General features: G+C 37.7%; 1 protein-coding gene and 1 long non-coding RNA gene across 2 annotated transcripts; both read left to right on the plus strand.

Annotated features, from left to right (window-relative positions):
* Positions 1-4,258: 4,258 nt before the first annotated feature.
* Positions 4,259-4,689, plus strand: LOC145065893 (uncharacterized). Its single transcript, XR_013688554.1, has 3 exons — positions 4,259-4,318; positions 4,415-4,488; positions 4,589-4,689. It is a non-coding gene; the product is annotated as an uncharacterized LOC145065893 (long non-coding RNA).
* Positions 4,690-7,759: 3,070 nt separating this feature from the next.
* On the plus strand, positions 7,760-9,322 carry LOC145067371 (uncharacterized). Its single transcript, XM_079014525.1, has 2 exons — positions 7,760-8,230; positions 8,393-9,322. The coding sequence occupies exons 1-2, from the start codon at positions 7,760-7,762 to the stop codon at positions 9,320-9,322; spliced, it is 1,401 nt and encodes a 466-aa protein (XP_078870651.1).
* The last annotated feature ends 6,406 nt before the right edge of the window (positions 9,323-15,728 follow it).

Here is a 15,728-nt window from a genome sequence, read left to right on the forward strand (position 1 = left end):
GATCAAGATCAAGATCAAGGGAATTATGAATTGTTTACTATAACAATTGAAAGGTATGTAATTACTAAACCCTAGTTTGTAAATTTCGATTATAGCCTCTCTCCTCTAGGGTTATTGTTTTGCAATTCAAAGTTGTATGTTCAATAGATAAAACATAGATCCAAAGTAGGTTGCATGTGAACTTAGGAATTGTTTTCTAGTTTATTTGTTTTACCTAAAACCCATCATCATGATCCTCCAAACCCACCACCCGAACAAACTCTCCGTCAGTGGTCAAGACAAGAGGTTACTCAACAACCTCTTTGTATCACATACCCAGCTGCCACCAACTTGGAACTCAAATCCGGGCTCATTCACTTACTCCCAACATTTAGGGGCCTAGAGAATGAAGATCCTCATAAGTTTCTTACAGAGTTTCATGTAGTATGTGTGGGTATGAAACCACACAATGTCACGGAGGATCAGATCAAGCTTAGGGCGTTCCCCTTCGCAGTGCAAGACGCCGCTAAAGACTGGCTCTATGACCTCCCACCGGGGACGGTGACTACTTGGGTAGACCTTGCGAGGTTGTTCTTGGATAAGTATTTTCCCGAAATGAAAGCTTCAGCCCTACGGAGGGAAATTATCGGAATCAAGCAACGCAAAAGAGAAGCTTTCCACACATATTGGGAAAGATTTAAGAAACTTTGTGCCCGTTGTCCAAAGCACGGGATCACCGAGTATCAGCTCTTACAATATTTCATTGAAGGTATGACCCCAATGGAAAGAAGACTTCTCAATGCTTCTAGTGGCAGATCTTTGCCTGATAAGACCCCAACTGAGATCCGAAATCTAATCAAGAACATGGCTGAAGATTCCAAACATTCAAGCCAAGATGAAGAATGGTATACAGATGCACCCCGGGGTGTAAAAGAAGTTCAAACTCCTCAGATTGAAGCTCAATTGTCCAAGCTCACAAAAGTAGTAATGTTGTTGGCCAAAGACAAAGGTGTGCAACCCACACCCTGCCCATGCGGTATTTGCACTCAAGTAGGGCATCCAACCGATATGTGTTCCACAACTTCAAGAAGAGGATTATGAAGAAGCAAAAGCCATGGGAGGCTTTTCTGGATCAAATCAAAGAGGATACAATCAGCCACGGGGCGACCAAAGACGGAACAATAATCAAGGGTGGGGAGGAAATCAACAGGGAAGTTATCAACCAAGTCAACCAAATCAATACCCAATACTAGAAAATAGACCTTTAATGACGCGCTTTTTATGACACGCGCTAATTAATGATACGTAAAAGGACGTGCCCTTAAAATAGTGTCATCTCTCCAAAAAATTTAAGGATTTACGTCACGCATTATTGCGTGCCCTTAATTTAGTGTCTCAAGAAAAAAAAATTAAAAACACGGAGGGCGCTTTATCTTAAACGCGCGTCATCTGTACCTGTCGCTTTATAATTTTAATGAAACGCGCTTTTAGTTAATGAAGGGGGAAACGAAATCCCCAAAATTTTGAAAACCCGCCTTGTTTTTTTTTTTTATCTTCTATCTACTTTTCATCCTTGCAATCCACTCTCCCCTCTCTGATACTCTCTCTTCTAGATCTCCCTTCATTCTCTACCTCCCGTCTCTCTGTAAACCTCGAAGGTGAATCGTAATTGAACTGCGAGGTCTCCTTTTTTTTTCTTTGTTTTCCCAGGTAGGACATCATCCCAATCCATTAACCCCTTTCATTTTTCATTAAAAAAACCCTAATTGACTTGGCAAGTTCATGAACCAGATGTAGCACATTCCAAACTGGGGATTTAACCAAACCCGATAGAGCCATTGACGGAATCTTTGGATTCAGTCAACAAGGACTCTCTATAATCGCACAACTTTCTTCACAAGGGATCACTCCAGGTCTTCAATCTATCAATCTACAATGGCCATTGTCTAGGTTTATTCCATCTTTTAAGGTTTCCATGTAAACCTTGGACCTCGTTTGCAGGTTTCGTTCTCTGATCAAGTTGTTGTTGTTCGGGAAGGAATAACGAGTTCATCCTCTCCACCAGCCGACAATTTTCACTGTCTCCTTCTCCTTTTCTCTGTAAACCCTAATCCACCTCCACCACTACCGAATCCCTTTTGTTTATCTTAAAGAATAACGCAACGAAGCTCGTATCTCATATCAAGTACTCCGGCGTGGAGTTAATAATTGTTCCTTCACCCAGCTTGGCTATGGATTCACGATATGGCATCACACCCCTGCGACCTGGTTACTCTTGAGCCTAATAGGGTCGTTGAAACCCTCAAGAATCTCACCACAAGGTTTTGTGACTACAGAGTTGTTGATGTCATGAACTTGTTACCCACTGCCAATGATGGAACCATCACGCATTTATATATGCAGGTGAGTAATCAAATCTTAGTATAGTCATCAGTAAACACTTTGTTTTTATGAATTACGCTGTTTGTAAATCTTTTGAATCTTCTAAACATAGTTGATATTTTATTTTTCTACGCTCCTACAACTCAGGCTACTGCTTGTTATTTCTGGTTGCTTTGTTACTACATAAGACAACAACCTAGTAATCTTTGAATAATTAATCACTTCCTGTTTAGGGATACTTTGTGGTGAACACCAACTGTTTGATAAAATGCCCCAATGAGTGACTCTTGCGTTTTCATGCTATATTATATATTTTGAGCAAGGAACTACACATGTTTTTATTAAATTTGAAGTGTAATGTACAATAGCAATAACATTGAGGTAGATTACATGTATTGTTCTTTTATGTGTTATTATGTTTTGAAGTAGTTCTTGCACATCTTGAGCAGGTAGAATTTGCACATTCGTTTCTTTTGGTAAAATCATAAATGTATTTTTCTTTTCTTCTTCCCTAATTGATGTTTGATCTGCTGCATTTCAGCTGCTGAACTTGTTAGATGTGATCATTGACAATGCGGAAAGCAAGCAAGCTCCTACTCCTGAAGATTAACCTGCTCAGATGTCCACACTAAATGCTGATGATGCTAGTGGCTTAGGCTCAAATACCAAATCAGCCAAAGCTGATCATGCCTCTAAGCCCTCATCTTCCGGTGCTAATACAGAATATGATTCCCACATTATGCTGCTAAACTTACCACAAGCAGAACTATGTCTTCTATGCTCAATGCTTGCACGTGAATGGTATGTGATCACCACTTCACTTCACTTTTCTCATTATATGTTAAATCATATGGGAACATGTTGTGTTAAACTATAACCTTTGTTGTTTTAGTTTGTCGGATAATGCATATGCTCTTGTGGCGGAGGTATTGAAGAAGCTGGTGACAATCGCTCTTGTGTATTACAGGGGGCTGTTTTAGACACAGCCAAGTCGCTTATATTTCCTCTTCCACTCGTGGCTGCTGCTCATCAACAATTCCTAGTAGGTATGCTCTACATCAATAACATTTTATGAATGCTAAAATCCAATGAATAATCAGTGATTCTTGTTTGTGTTCATATTGAACAGGCTGTAGACATGCAAATGCAAATGGTCTTGATGGTTTAAAGGTTCAGATTATACTTTGTTTCAACTAGGTTTAGTTTCAAAATATTTTCTTGCATATTTTGAAAATTGCTAATATTTAATTTCTCTTTTTTGGGCATGATAGTAGATGAAACATAGCTACCTATCAAGGGCCATCATACATGGGAATCATATGGTAAGTTTTATTAAAATATATTAATCTCAAACCTATAAATGCTTTTCCCATATCTTTGTTGAAATGAATTTATCTCATAGTTAGTAAAACCCCCCATTTGCATTTTTTAGTAAAATACTCACTGATTATTTCAAAACTCCTTTCTTTCCTTGAAGCAAATGCATTTATTTATTAATTTATTTATGGTTAATAAAATTGCAGACACGTAAGAGAGTGTTGATTAATGCGTTCACTGTGCGTGATACATTTCCTCTTGCTAGATGAGCAGGTCAATTTACTTTGGTTTTATATTTTCCCCCAATGAAATTACTTAATTAATTATCAATCTTTCTTTCTATATATAAATATTTTTTCTAAAATACAAATACTCATTCTGGGGGTGGCAGGTATAATGGCTCTGTGTGCCACCAGCTCGTATTATGAACCCCAAGAGATTGCAGCTCGTATACTGCCAAATGTTGTTGTTCTCACAATTGATCCTCACAGGTTATCTTATTTTCCTTTAGTTGTATTAGCTAGTGTTTAATTTTCCAAATTAAAATTAAATTTTTTTGATTTTCTACAGTGATGTCTGGTCAAAGGCTTTCCAAGCAGTTGAACAATTTTTGCAGATAGTTAAGCAGTACCATGAAAAGGTTGTTGTTTCATTTTCTTTTTGGAATCCCTGGCTATATTATATTATATATCATTGGTTATTATTAAACAACGTGTTTAATACTATGTTTTTGTAGACATCTGGTGGGGATAGCAGTGAGGGTATGGGGTCCACAATTTCATCACTTCCAGGGAACGCAAGTATACTTGGGTATGTAATCTATTTATTTTGCTTCATGCTGGCTTTAAAAAGTAAGACTAAAACCCAACCAACAATACATGGAATTGTAATTTATAATTTTATAATACAGATGGGCAATGAACTCTTTGACAACAAAAGGCAAACCCTCTGAACAAACCACACAAGCAATGCCTCCAAAATCCACGTCACCTCTTGTTTCTGTTGTCCCCACTACATGTAAACATTGTTGTAACAAACACTACACTAGACACAAACATAATTTTAATTTTTTTATGGTAAAATAATTACTAGATTTGTATCATCTTAGTAGTAGTATCAAGTACACATACCCAAAGTACAACAACACTAGTCCGAGGTGGAAGTTTAGATTATGGTGGTGACATGGCGGATCAACCTGCACCGGTGTCACCTACCTCGACTGACGACTGGGGGGAGCTCGAGAACAGTATCGGTATTCATGAAGATGAAGAGATTGAAAAAGACGGGTGGGACGATATGTTGCCACTAGAAGACGAAAAGCTGCCACCTGCTCTTGCAAACATCGAAGCAGCTCAAAAACGGCTTGTCGTACACACAAAAACACAAGGTATTACTTATTTATTCATTTTCTAACTTTTATGATATGTTTATTTATTTGTTAATTTTATAGAATTGTATTTGTTTTTTCTTTCCAGGATCAATTCCTCGGCCGAAATCTACGTCACATGTGAGCAAAGATGCATATGATGATTTATGGGGCTCAATAATTGCACCTGATCCAGCTCCTGCCCCAAAATTGGCTTCAAGGTCTTCAAATTTGAATGTGAAAGCAACAGCAGCAGGAGGGAGTGGGAGTGGGTCTGTTGTTGATGAGGATGATCCATGGGCTGCTATTGCAGCACCAGCACCAGCAAAAAGGTATTCTTACAAGACTTCTCTGATTGTAGGTGTTGCTGATGTTGTCCAAAAAGAAAGTCTACACTTCTGTGTAAGTAACTATTTTATTCTGTTCTTGTTCCATTGTCTAGTGATCACCAGGAAATACGGGTAGCTGCAATGAGCTGTATTGAAGGTTCAACACAAAAAATATGGGTACCTGCAATGAGCTGTATTGGATCTAGTTAACTAATATTTGAGTCGCCTTATAACATTTTATATTACCTTTTCTACAGGGAGAAGTGCAATATGGAGTCATTTTCTTGGAGAAGTGCAATATGGAGTCATTAATTAATGTCTCTTTTTGTGAAGTTATGTTTTATGGTTGTCACCTGATGTCTATTTAAGTTATTACATATCATATACATCATGACCAAACCAACATATTGTCCAAAGTACCCTGTATGTAACCTTTTTTTTTTTTTTCTGTTTTACCAATAAATTCTATGTTTATTTGTAATAGTGTTAGCACATGAATTAAAGTGTTTTTATGGAAATTATCTTAAGGTGCATACATATATGTTTCCTGGAAATTTTTTTTGATAAAGAGGTTAAAGAGCCATGATAGAGAGGTTAAAGATAAAGAAAGACAAAGACAAAGAAAAAGAAAAAGAAAAAGAAAGGGAAATTAGAGAACCTGATCGTGATCGTGAAAGCAGGTATTTTTTTATGTTCTTGTTCTCTCTTTACTTTCTGCTTGTATTGATAATATGTGCTTTATGCTTTGTGGCAAGTATCTCTCTTTACTTTGACATGAATAATTATTAATACACCAATAACTTGTTTAAACAAACAGAAGAGTGTATGACAATAGAGGCAGCGTGAAATGTTCAAATACCAGTAATGGCCCACCATATTCCGGGTAACAGTTGTTTTCCCTGGGCCAATAGAGACATCAAATGCACCTGCTACAAGCACAACATCCAAGGAGGTTAGTTTCATATCATGTTCCATCACCTGCTGCTAAAATAATGCCTGATATTTGTTATAAAAGGAAAAACTCCAATAAACTATGCCATTGTTTCATATTAGGTCCTTATGGGTTGGCAATAGCAGGTTTACAGGTTAAGTCAACTTTAAAATGTTGACTCTTCTATAGCCACAAAAATACTTGTTCAAGGACCTAATTTGGACACAAAAAAGTTCCTGACTAATCTAGGACAATAGGTATAGTTTTTTGGAGTTTTTACGACTTTACCCCTGTTATAAATTCAATGGCATGTTGATTATTTTGTATCGTAGATAGATAAAATCTGATGAATACTAGGATATTTGTGTCTAGGATTAAACTGCACATGCACTCTTCTGGTAGAATTTACCAGAATTATATGTACAATATATAACAGTCTCCCATTTGGTAATGAATTGTTGCTTCCAAAACAAAAAAAACTATCATAACATGTCAAAATCAATTGCTAAAGCAACCATGTGTAAGTTTTACTTGCAAACACAGTTTATTATACCACAAGAGTAAGCTTCAAATTGATCATAAAGTTGAGTAATATATAGCAGTCTCCTATTTGACTTTTTTTAGATTCTTTATGATTTGTATTTAGTTTAATCTTCTATCCAAACCAAATTATCCTTGAAAGGAGTTATTAATGATCATCATTTTTGGCGCATCTTGTGAAATTGTTCATAGTTGGGCTGTTAATGTTCCTGTTTGTTTTCATTTATGCAGGTAATAATCTTGTTGAAAGGACTTATGAATCAAATGTTAATGGTAACAAGTTTAACGCTCGAGTCCATACGATTAGATGTTAATGGTAATGTACAAGTTTAACACATGTGTCTTTGTTATACATATAGATTAAATGCAATGGATTGTATTTTTTGTATATGATATTTTATTTTATATTATGCAATGGATTGTATTTTGTGTATATGGTATTTTATTTCTATTATGAGAGATCAAATGCAAATTTAATTTATAAATTAATAAATATATAAATATATTTAAAAAAAAATTAAAATTACGATAAGCAAAAATGTGTGTCGTCTTCATTTATGACATGGCCTTTCTTGACTGGGGCTTCCTTGATACGCATTGCGTGTCATAAACACGCGCGTCGTAAGGTTACGACACGCAAATGTGTGTCGTCTTCCTTTATGACAGGGCCTTCCTTGATACGCATTGCGTGTCATAACCGCGCGTCGTAAATGCGCGTCATAAATGTGCGTCGTAAATGCGCGTCGTCTCTCTTTATGACAGGGCCTTCCTTGACGCGCATTTGTGCGTCGTCTGAGCGTTTTACGACGCACAATGAGCGTTGTAAAAGGCCTTTTTTCTAGTAGTGACCAACAAAGACCACCTTTTCCACCACAAAACTTTCAGCCGAGGCAGCCACAACACCCTCCTCAACAAATGGGTTCATCAAGTATGTCCTTAGAGGACATAGTGAAGAGTTTGGCCACTAGCACCCAAACTTTCGAACAAGAGACAAAAGCAAGTATAAAGAACTTAGAGCAACAAGTTTCACAACTTGCTATTTCTGTAAGCAAACTAGAATCTCAAGGAAAGTTGCCCGCCCAAACAGAAACGAACCCAAGGCACAACGTGTGTGCCATCACTTTGAGAGTCGGAAAGAGTTACGATGGTCCAAAAGTGTCGGTTGGTCAAGAAGAAGAAGAAATAGTGGTCGAAGAGGCAACCAAAGAAGAGAAGAAGGAAGACAAAACAACCGAAAAGAAGCCCTTTGTCACTGAGTCTAAGGCCACACCTGCTCCATTTCCTGAACGATTAAAGAGCACGAAGAAAGAACGGGAGGAGAGTGAGATTATGCAAATGTTCCAGAAAGTTCATATCAACATTCTACTCCTCAAGGCCATCAAGCAGGTACCTAGATATGCAAGGTTCCTTAAGGATCTTTGTGTATATAAAAAGAAATTAAAAGGAAATCAAGTAGTAACAGTTGGGGAGCATGTATCCGCGGTTTTGCAAAAGAGGATGCCCCCAAAGTGCAAGGATCCCGATGTCTTTACCGTGCCTTGCAAATAGGGGAATCTTTATGTGCCTCGAGCTATGATTGACCTAGGTGCATCCGTAAATGTCCTACCATATTCTCTTTTCAAATCAATTGGTGTAGGAACATTGAGCAAAACTGGTGTGATCATCCAACTTGCAGACCGGTCTTTGGTACATCCAAAAGGTGTATTGGAGGACGTGTTAGTGCAAGTTGATGAATTTGTTTTCCCGGGTGATTTTTATGTCTTAGATATGCGAGATGATGACTCTCCAAGTTCAAGTTCCATACTTTTGGGTAGACCTTTCCTTAAAACTTCTAAAACAAAAATTGATGTCTACAATGGAACTTTAAGTATGGAATTTGATGGTGAAGTTATCAAATTCAATGTTTATGAAGCAAAAAAGGTTCCTTCTGATGTTAAATCTGTGAATTTTGTGAATATGATCCAACCATTGGCTGAAAAGAGCTTACAGTCGACTAACCATGATTTTATGGAGTTAGTCTTGTCACAAAAATTAGACAGGGAAAAAGCCAAAGAACTTGCAAAGGAGTGCGGTATAAACGAGGAGGTGCTGGAGATTTTGAAGTTCAAGGATGATAAGCACATGCGGTTTGCTGGAAGAGAAGTAGAATTACCTACTACCGAAGCCAAACTCCTTCCACCAGTGGAACAAACACAAGATCCGGGAGCAAAAACTCCACCGGACCCCTTAAAGAATATACATGTAGAGAAGGAGAGCACTCAGCCGGTCATCAACTCAAATAAACTATCAAAGAAGGAAGAGAATGAGTTGATAACCCTGGTGAACAAATACCAAAAAAGGACTAAGTGGACAATCTCTGATATTAAAGGTTTAAGTCCTTTTTGGTTTGTGCGCAAAAAGAAAGCCAAAGGAAGGTTGAAAGTTCTGTTGAAGGAGATGGCAAGAAGATTGATGTGTTGGAGAGGACCACATTCTTAGAAAGAAGCATATGCGGGGGCAAAGTCGAGCCAACGACTTAAAACAAGGGCAGCTAACCGGGAGGCAACCCGGGGGTATTTTCGTCATTTTTCGTTAAAACATTTTGTTCTTTGCATTCTTATGGTTTTTAATGTTCCAAATGTGTTTTGTCATTGTTTTCAAACCAAAAAAAAAAACAGACCTTGGGATGCAAAAGTATTTCATTTCAAAAAGAGGGGAACTTTCAAGTTCAAAAAGTGGGGATCAGCATCCAGGGACCAACACGGGTCGTGTCCGTCCTCCCATTTTCTTGCATTTTAATAGTGGATTTGGGGGTTTTGACAAACCCTAGATCCGAAAATCTCATGTGACTTTGGTGCTTTAGTGTCTTAATCTTAAAAAGTGCAAGCTTGGGGAGGTTAAGGAAGATCTTTTCCATCAAGAACAACATAATCCAAGAACGATTCGGTAAATTCTTTCCATATATTTAATCGTTCATATTTTTCTTTAAAATTCAATATGTGTGCACTTGTGACTGTTTTACACTCTTACCCAACCCGACTACCACCCCCACCCCCACCACCTTGCGGTGATTAGATAGGTTGTTCCGCCCTCTCCAAGCATCGGGGACGATGCTTATCTTTAAGCTTGGGGAGGGGTAGAGTTGTATATTAGGTTCATTCATATTCATGCATGCATTTTCTTATTTTCAAAATTTTTATTTTATTATTTTTTATTTCTTCTTTTTATTTTCTTATTTTCATTTTCTTTGCATTCTGCATTTGTATATTAAAAAAAAAAAAATTTAAGTGTACGAGATGATGACACTCTTTACATACAATTTCTCCATGAAGTGGGAAAACGAAAAAAATCAAAATGAAAAAGAAAAAAAATAATACCGAAGCAGCCGGATAGTTATCAGAAGTGTAGAAGCAGCTATCATAACTAGGGGACCCAAACACCGTAATTCGAGACCCTAGCCTTAGATAATAAAAATAATTTATATTGAAACGTTTTTTGGGCGGTAATAACAGCTTTAGGATGATTTGCTTTTGAATGTTTAAAAAGAATCTTTATCGGCAACTCTGAACCCACAGAACACGGACCTATTTGTTGACACGCGTTACCCCCGCGGTAACACAGTCAAGAAAGAAGGAAGGGTACAACTGTCATATCTAGTACCCTAAGCAGATTCTCAAATGCGAAAACGAAGAAATCTAAAGAAATTCCAAAAATGAAGATTGAAGAATCCAAGTTCAAAACGAAGTACAAATCAAAGTTCAATCAAATCAAAAGCCAATTCAAGTCAAATCTGGCGAATGAAGAACTGTGTGATATGATACTTGTGGCTCTCGAAAAAGTGAAAGCATAGGAGCTGGGCCCCTTAGGGTGGGCTCACTGTTTCAGCGAAAGCTGATTCGCCGTGACGGGTTCTTAAGGATGCGTCGATTCTGATTCTTGGCCATCTAGTCTTAAGGACATGAGATCCGGACTCTGTTATTTTCGCCCATAAAGCTTAGTAAGGTATAAAGATTAAATAAAACTTCGGTTGGACTATTGGGTTACACCGTTTCGGGTCTTCCTCACATTGAGAGTCTGTGATATGGGAAATATCTAACGACGTAAATTTTCAAAACAATTTTTCATTTTTTAAACACATAATTCATTCATAGAGAAATCCCAAAATTCCATGTTCACATATTATCTGAATAAAACAAATCCCAAGATATCAATACATAAAATCCCTCAGTGTGTACGACTCATGTCGGCGCCTTCCCGCGATCCTCGCTGGTACTTGAAACACATATCACATAACACGGTAAGCATAAATGCTTAGTGAGTTTCCCAAAATACCACATACAACACATACGACACTCGAGGCTATAGTATGACCCTCCGGTCGATGTGTCTCAGCGGGACCCTCCAGTCCCGTAGCTCGTTGGACCCTCTAGTCCGGTCATAGCTCGTTAGACCCTTTGGTCCGGTTTATATCGTTGAACCATCCAATCCGGTCTATACAACACATAGCATACATATATCACAATGCACATAATCTCATACATACACATAGCACACAAGACCCTCCGGTCTACATATAGATACCACTCTAGGTAATGTATAGTGAGAAGACTCACCTCGGGTAACTCGGGTAATCTCGCACACGAATATACTGATCTAGCCCCCGCCTAATCACATACACAATATCCTCAAATAAATAATGGCTCTCAAAGGCTAGATTAAATCCCTTTCTACAATCCCACAGAAGGGTAAAAGACCATTTTACCTATCCTTGACCCAAAAGTCCAAATGTTTACCAAAACCCTAAAAGTCAACAAAAGTCAACAGGGGAAAGTACGCGACGCGTACCAGTTCTTGTACGCGGGGTGTACTCCGGCGATCCAGAATCGGGGTCTCAGACCCTTATGTTGCGCGTACTGAGATTTACTCCCAGCGTAAGTCTCAGTTTCATGCATCTATGGATTTTTGGTCTTAAACGGTTAAGACATATACTCAAACTTCAGATCTGACTTTTCTAAGGTCACTTAATCCATAAAGTTGAAACCTTTAAGCCTTTGCATGGCTGTAAAGGTCACCAATCACTCTAAACACCTTTCCTCTTTCCTTATTAAGCCAACAACTCATGCATGACTTAATATTCACGTCCAAGATTGGATTTTTATGAAACTACAACTCATATTACTCTGAAATATGGCAGATCTAAGCTTATGGAGACCATTTGCTCATAAAGTCTCCACCTTGGGACTAAAACCCCTAAAAATTGGTCCATGAAGCACAATAAAAAATGACAAGAAAAGCTTTGAGCTTTTTACCTCTAAAAGAAGTTCCAACCTCTGTAGAACTCGGATCTACTCTTGTCCACCAACTTCTAGCTCCTATAATGGCCTCATCTTCTCCTTCACCACCTTGAAATGGCACTTTCAAGCTTAAGAACACACACAAGCTTATAACGGGTTTTTTACTCTCTTAGGGTTTCACTCACTGAAGTATGGTGGTTGGGGTAAAGGCCTTATCATTCCTTTTATAGTGCACAAGCCACCATTAGGGTTTGCATCTGGGCCCGCTACGCCCATCGTAACCTTGGGCCAAATTAAGCGCATGATTACGCACAACGTACTCTTCAGTACACCCAACGTACTCAATGGCCACAATTTTTCCTTTAGGGACTAAACTTGACAACTTGGAAAAGAAGAAGGGTTAAATGGATATACCTGAATTTCGGGATGTTACAAAATAGACCTCTCAGAATACACAATAAGTAAGTTCCCACTCTCTCTCTCTCTTTCTCTCTACATACAATTGGGTTCCTTCCACTCGAAGGACTCGACCTCATTTCGTATCAATACTAACTTGACCGTCGGAGGCCACTCTTGGGACGCAAGTCCTGGGGCGACTCTAATGATATCGTTTGTGAGTGTAACAGGAATCACATTAGGGCTCGCTAACGGCAATGAAGAACGCATCCAATACCTCGACTCGATCAGTTCCATGGTGATTTCCTAGGTATGCTGGTTAGAGTATTAGTAGGTTGGTTATCGTCTAGTGGAGTGCCCTATGGGTTGTATGTAGTTATGTAGGATAGCTTGAGAACTCTTGATCTAGGCTTTCTTTCCCGTTCCTTGTTTGGTTGTGGCTCTAAAGTAGTTTCATTTGTTTGGGTGGCTATCTCACCTCTGGGTACTTATGGTTACGCATTCCATGGAGGTTAGTTGGTAATGGAGTAGTGTGTTGTGAGGAGTCTAGTAGGCGGTAGTGAGTTGTATGATTGATAATTGTCTGTATTTATGTGCCTAATTGATCCTTGATTGTTATATGTCAACATATGGTAACAGATGAGGTTGAGGCGGTCCAGCTGTGTGTTGTAGGCCAAGAGACCAAGTGCAGGACGGCTGAATGTCGTAGGCACGGAGGCTTGGTAAGAACAGTTGGGTTGAGGTGGCATACCAACATACCTAGGTTAATCCAATTCGGTGATTATGGACCTGATATGTATGCTAGTATGTTTGTTGTATGGGGTATTTTGGGGGAACTCACTAAGCTTTGTGCTTACCTAGTTATTTATGATTTTAGGTTCTATCGGTTATCGTGCGAAGGAGAAGGCATGATTGTACTCATTCATCAACAACAATGAAGATTTTGTGTTATTATATTACTCTGATTTTTAACAAACGTAGATTGGAACATATGGTTTTCTGAATATGGATTTTATAATACGAAGTTTTACCTTAATAAAACAAAAAAATTGGTTGTTGAAATGGGATGTTACAGTACCACAACATGTTGTCCCCATTAGAATACCCCTAACCCATCTTTCCACCATCGAGTCCCATCCCATGTCAACCATGTAAAAACTCCAAACCAACTAAGCCTTATTGTATACTACCATCCTTACCATATCAATATCACATACACTTTACCTCCCCCCATCTATATTGCATCAACCTTTGACCAATTACTCTAAAAACATAATCTTTAAGCCCCACTAAATGATTATCTTGCACATCTTTTCTAAAAAAAACCTTATTTCTCATACTTTTAAACCTCTTATGACCGCTTGCAATGAGCCAAATTAGAATACTGGCATGGATAATGATTTTAAAACTTTAAAAACAATCATACTTTGGATTTGGTAATTTTAGATGAAAATCCACTACCATTCACATAATTATGAGTTTTGTAGTCTAACATTCATTACCAATACACTAAGTATACATGAAACTTGTGTTCTTACATGGACATCTCCATTAAACAATGTTTATTCACTAATCGAAACACCTCTCGTCCATGTAGTTTTAAAACACCTTTCAAACATCATTTGATTTTTAATAAATCAAGTTTAGAGTTTTAGTTTGCGAAAAACATATAGTCCCATATTTATAAACATGTTCTAAAAACACTTTAGAGTATTTTTTTGCGCGGAATAAGGTCCTAGGGTACAAAAATGTTGAGTTTTGGTTAAAAGCACAAGGTATTAATCAATTTAATAATCATTACAAGTTCCAATGCAACCTCATAAACCGAGGACTTCAAAATATCCCCGTTTTCTTCTAAGCAAATCCTAATTCTTCAATCTGAGAACAAGTAAAAATAAGTTAGACAATGGAATGCCTACTGAGAATAACCCAGTGTTAACTCATTTAGAGTAATGATGATGAAAAGCATCATACTCGAGACTAACTGTAACATCCCTAAAATTTTGAAAGATTTGACCATATGTGAATAGTTTGACCAAAAGGGAAATTTGGTTATTTTTATGAAATCATGAATATTTACTCTCATGAATTAGTTGAAATGTGTTATAACAATTTTATGATGTGATATAAAGTCCGTTTAAGTGAATTAAGTCATAAAATAGTGAAAATAACCATATAGGAAAAATGGGATTTTTTTTGTAGTTTTAGGGTGCCAACTTCGTGTCTTAATAGGTTAAGACCTGTAAGTATTCAGTCAAAGTGACTTAATATAGTTGCTAAGCTCCTTCCCACCTTTGCGTCGATTTAAAATTCATTAAAATTGGACTTAAGATGAGTAATTTATGACCATTTGAAGTTGAAATGACAAATTGTGAAAGCCATGATGGAATTAGCAAAGGAATCTCCTAAAATGCAAGATGCGATGCAGAGCAACCAGTTAAGGGACGCAACATGTCTAGCGCATGCAATGCTTTCAATAGCGTGACATGAGCTTCAACGTTGGCCTTAGTTAGATTATAAGTTATGAACATATATTCACATGCCTTATTTTCTTCCATTGTTCATACCCGAATGCTCCCATGGTGATTTTGGAGGTTCTAAGATCAATTTTAAGGAACCAATACAAGGAGATACAAGATTGAATCATACAAATGAATTAAGGTATCATTTCTCCTATTATGTAGCTTATGTGCCTTTGTAATTGTTGTTGTAAATATCTAAATTGATTTTTAATTGGATAATTTAACTGCCTAACTCGATATACAATCAAGATATATAATGGATAATAGTGTATATTCAACTGGATTAATCGATTATTTTTGAAATACTCCTAGTTGAGATTGATATCTATAACATTCGTGTCCTAGGTACACTTTTTCGAATTTAATTATTTATTTTTATAGATTTTGGCTTGGCCATTACGTGGTGTTTGAGGGCCACGATGTGACATTAGTTGTTGGATGAATGCACATCTGCGAAGCACCATGACGTGGTGGTTGCTTTGGTCCAAACCCTAGATTTTTAGGTTTGTGCCCGATTTAAAGGCACTAACTTATAGGGTTGCATCATTTCGGTAGCCTCCACCCTCTGAGATCATATCCCTCCCAAGGCCCTAGCCTCAATGTGTGTGTTTTGGGTGTGTGAAGCCACTTTTATGAAGGTTGAAGGAAGGAGGAGTCCACTTTGGTGCTTGTGTGCTTGGTTCCAACTTAGAT

This window comes from Lactuca serriola, chromosome 8, assembly GCF_051521515.1.
Source record: "Lactuca serriola cultivar US96UC23 chromosome 8, Lser_US96UC23_V15, whole genome shotgun sequence".
Taxonomy (NCBI): domain Eukaryota; kingdom Viridiplantae; phylum Streptophyta; class Magnoliopsida; order Asterales; family Asteraceae; genus Lactuca; species Lactuca serriola.

Excerpts from the sequence above, each read along its gene's own strand:
- LOC145067371 (XM_079014525.1), top strand. The coding sequence starts at position 7,760 with ATGGGTTCATCAAGTATGTCCTTAGAGGACATAGTGAAGAGTTTGGCC. Across the intron at positions 8,231-8,392 it reads TCCTCAAGGCCATCAAGCAG|GGGAATCTTTATGTGCCTCG; the intron begins GTACCTAGATAT and ends CCTTGCAAATAG.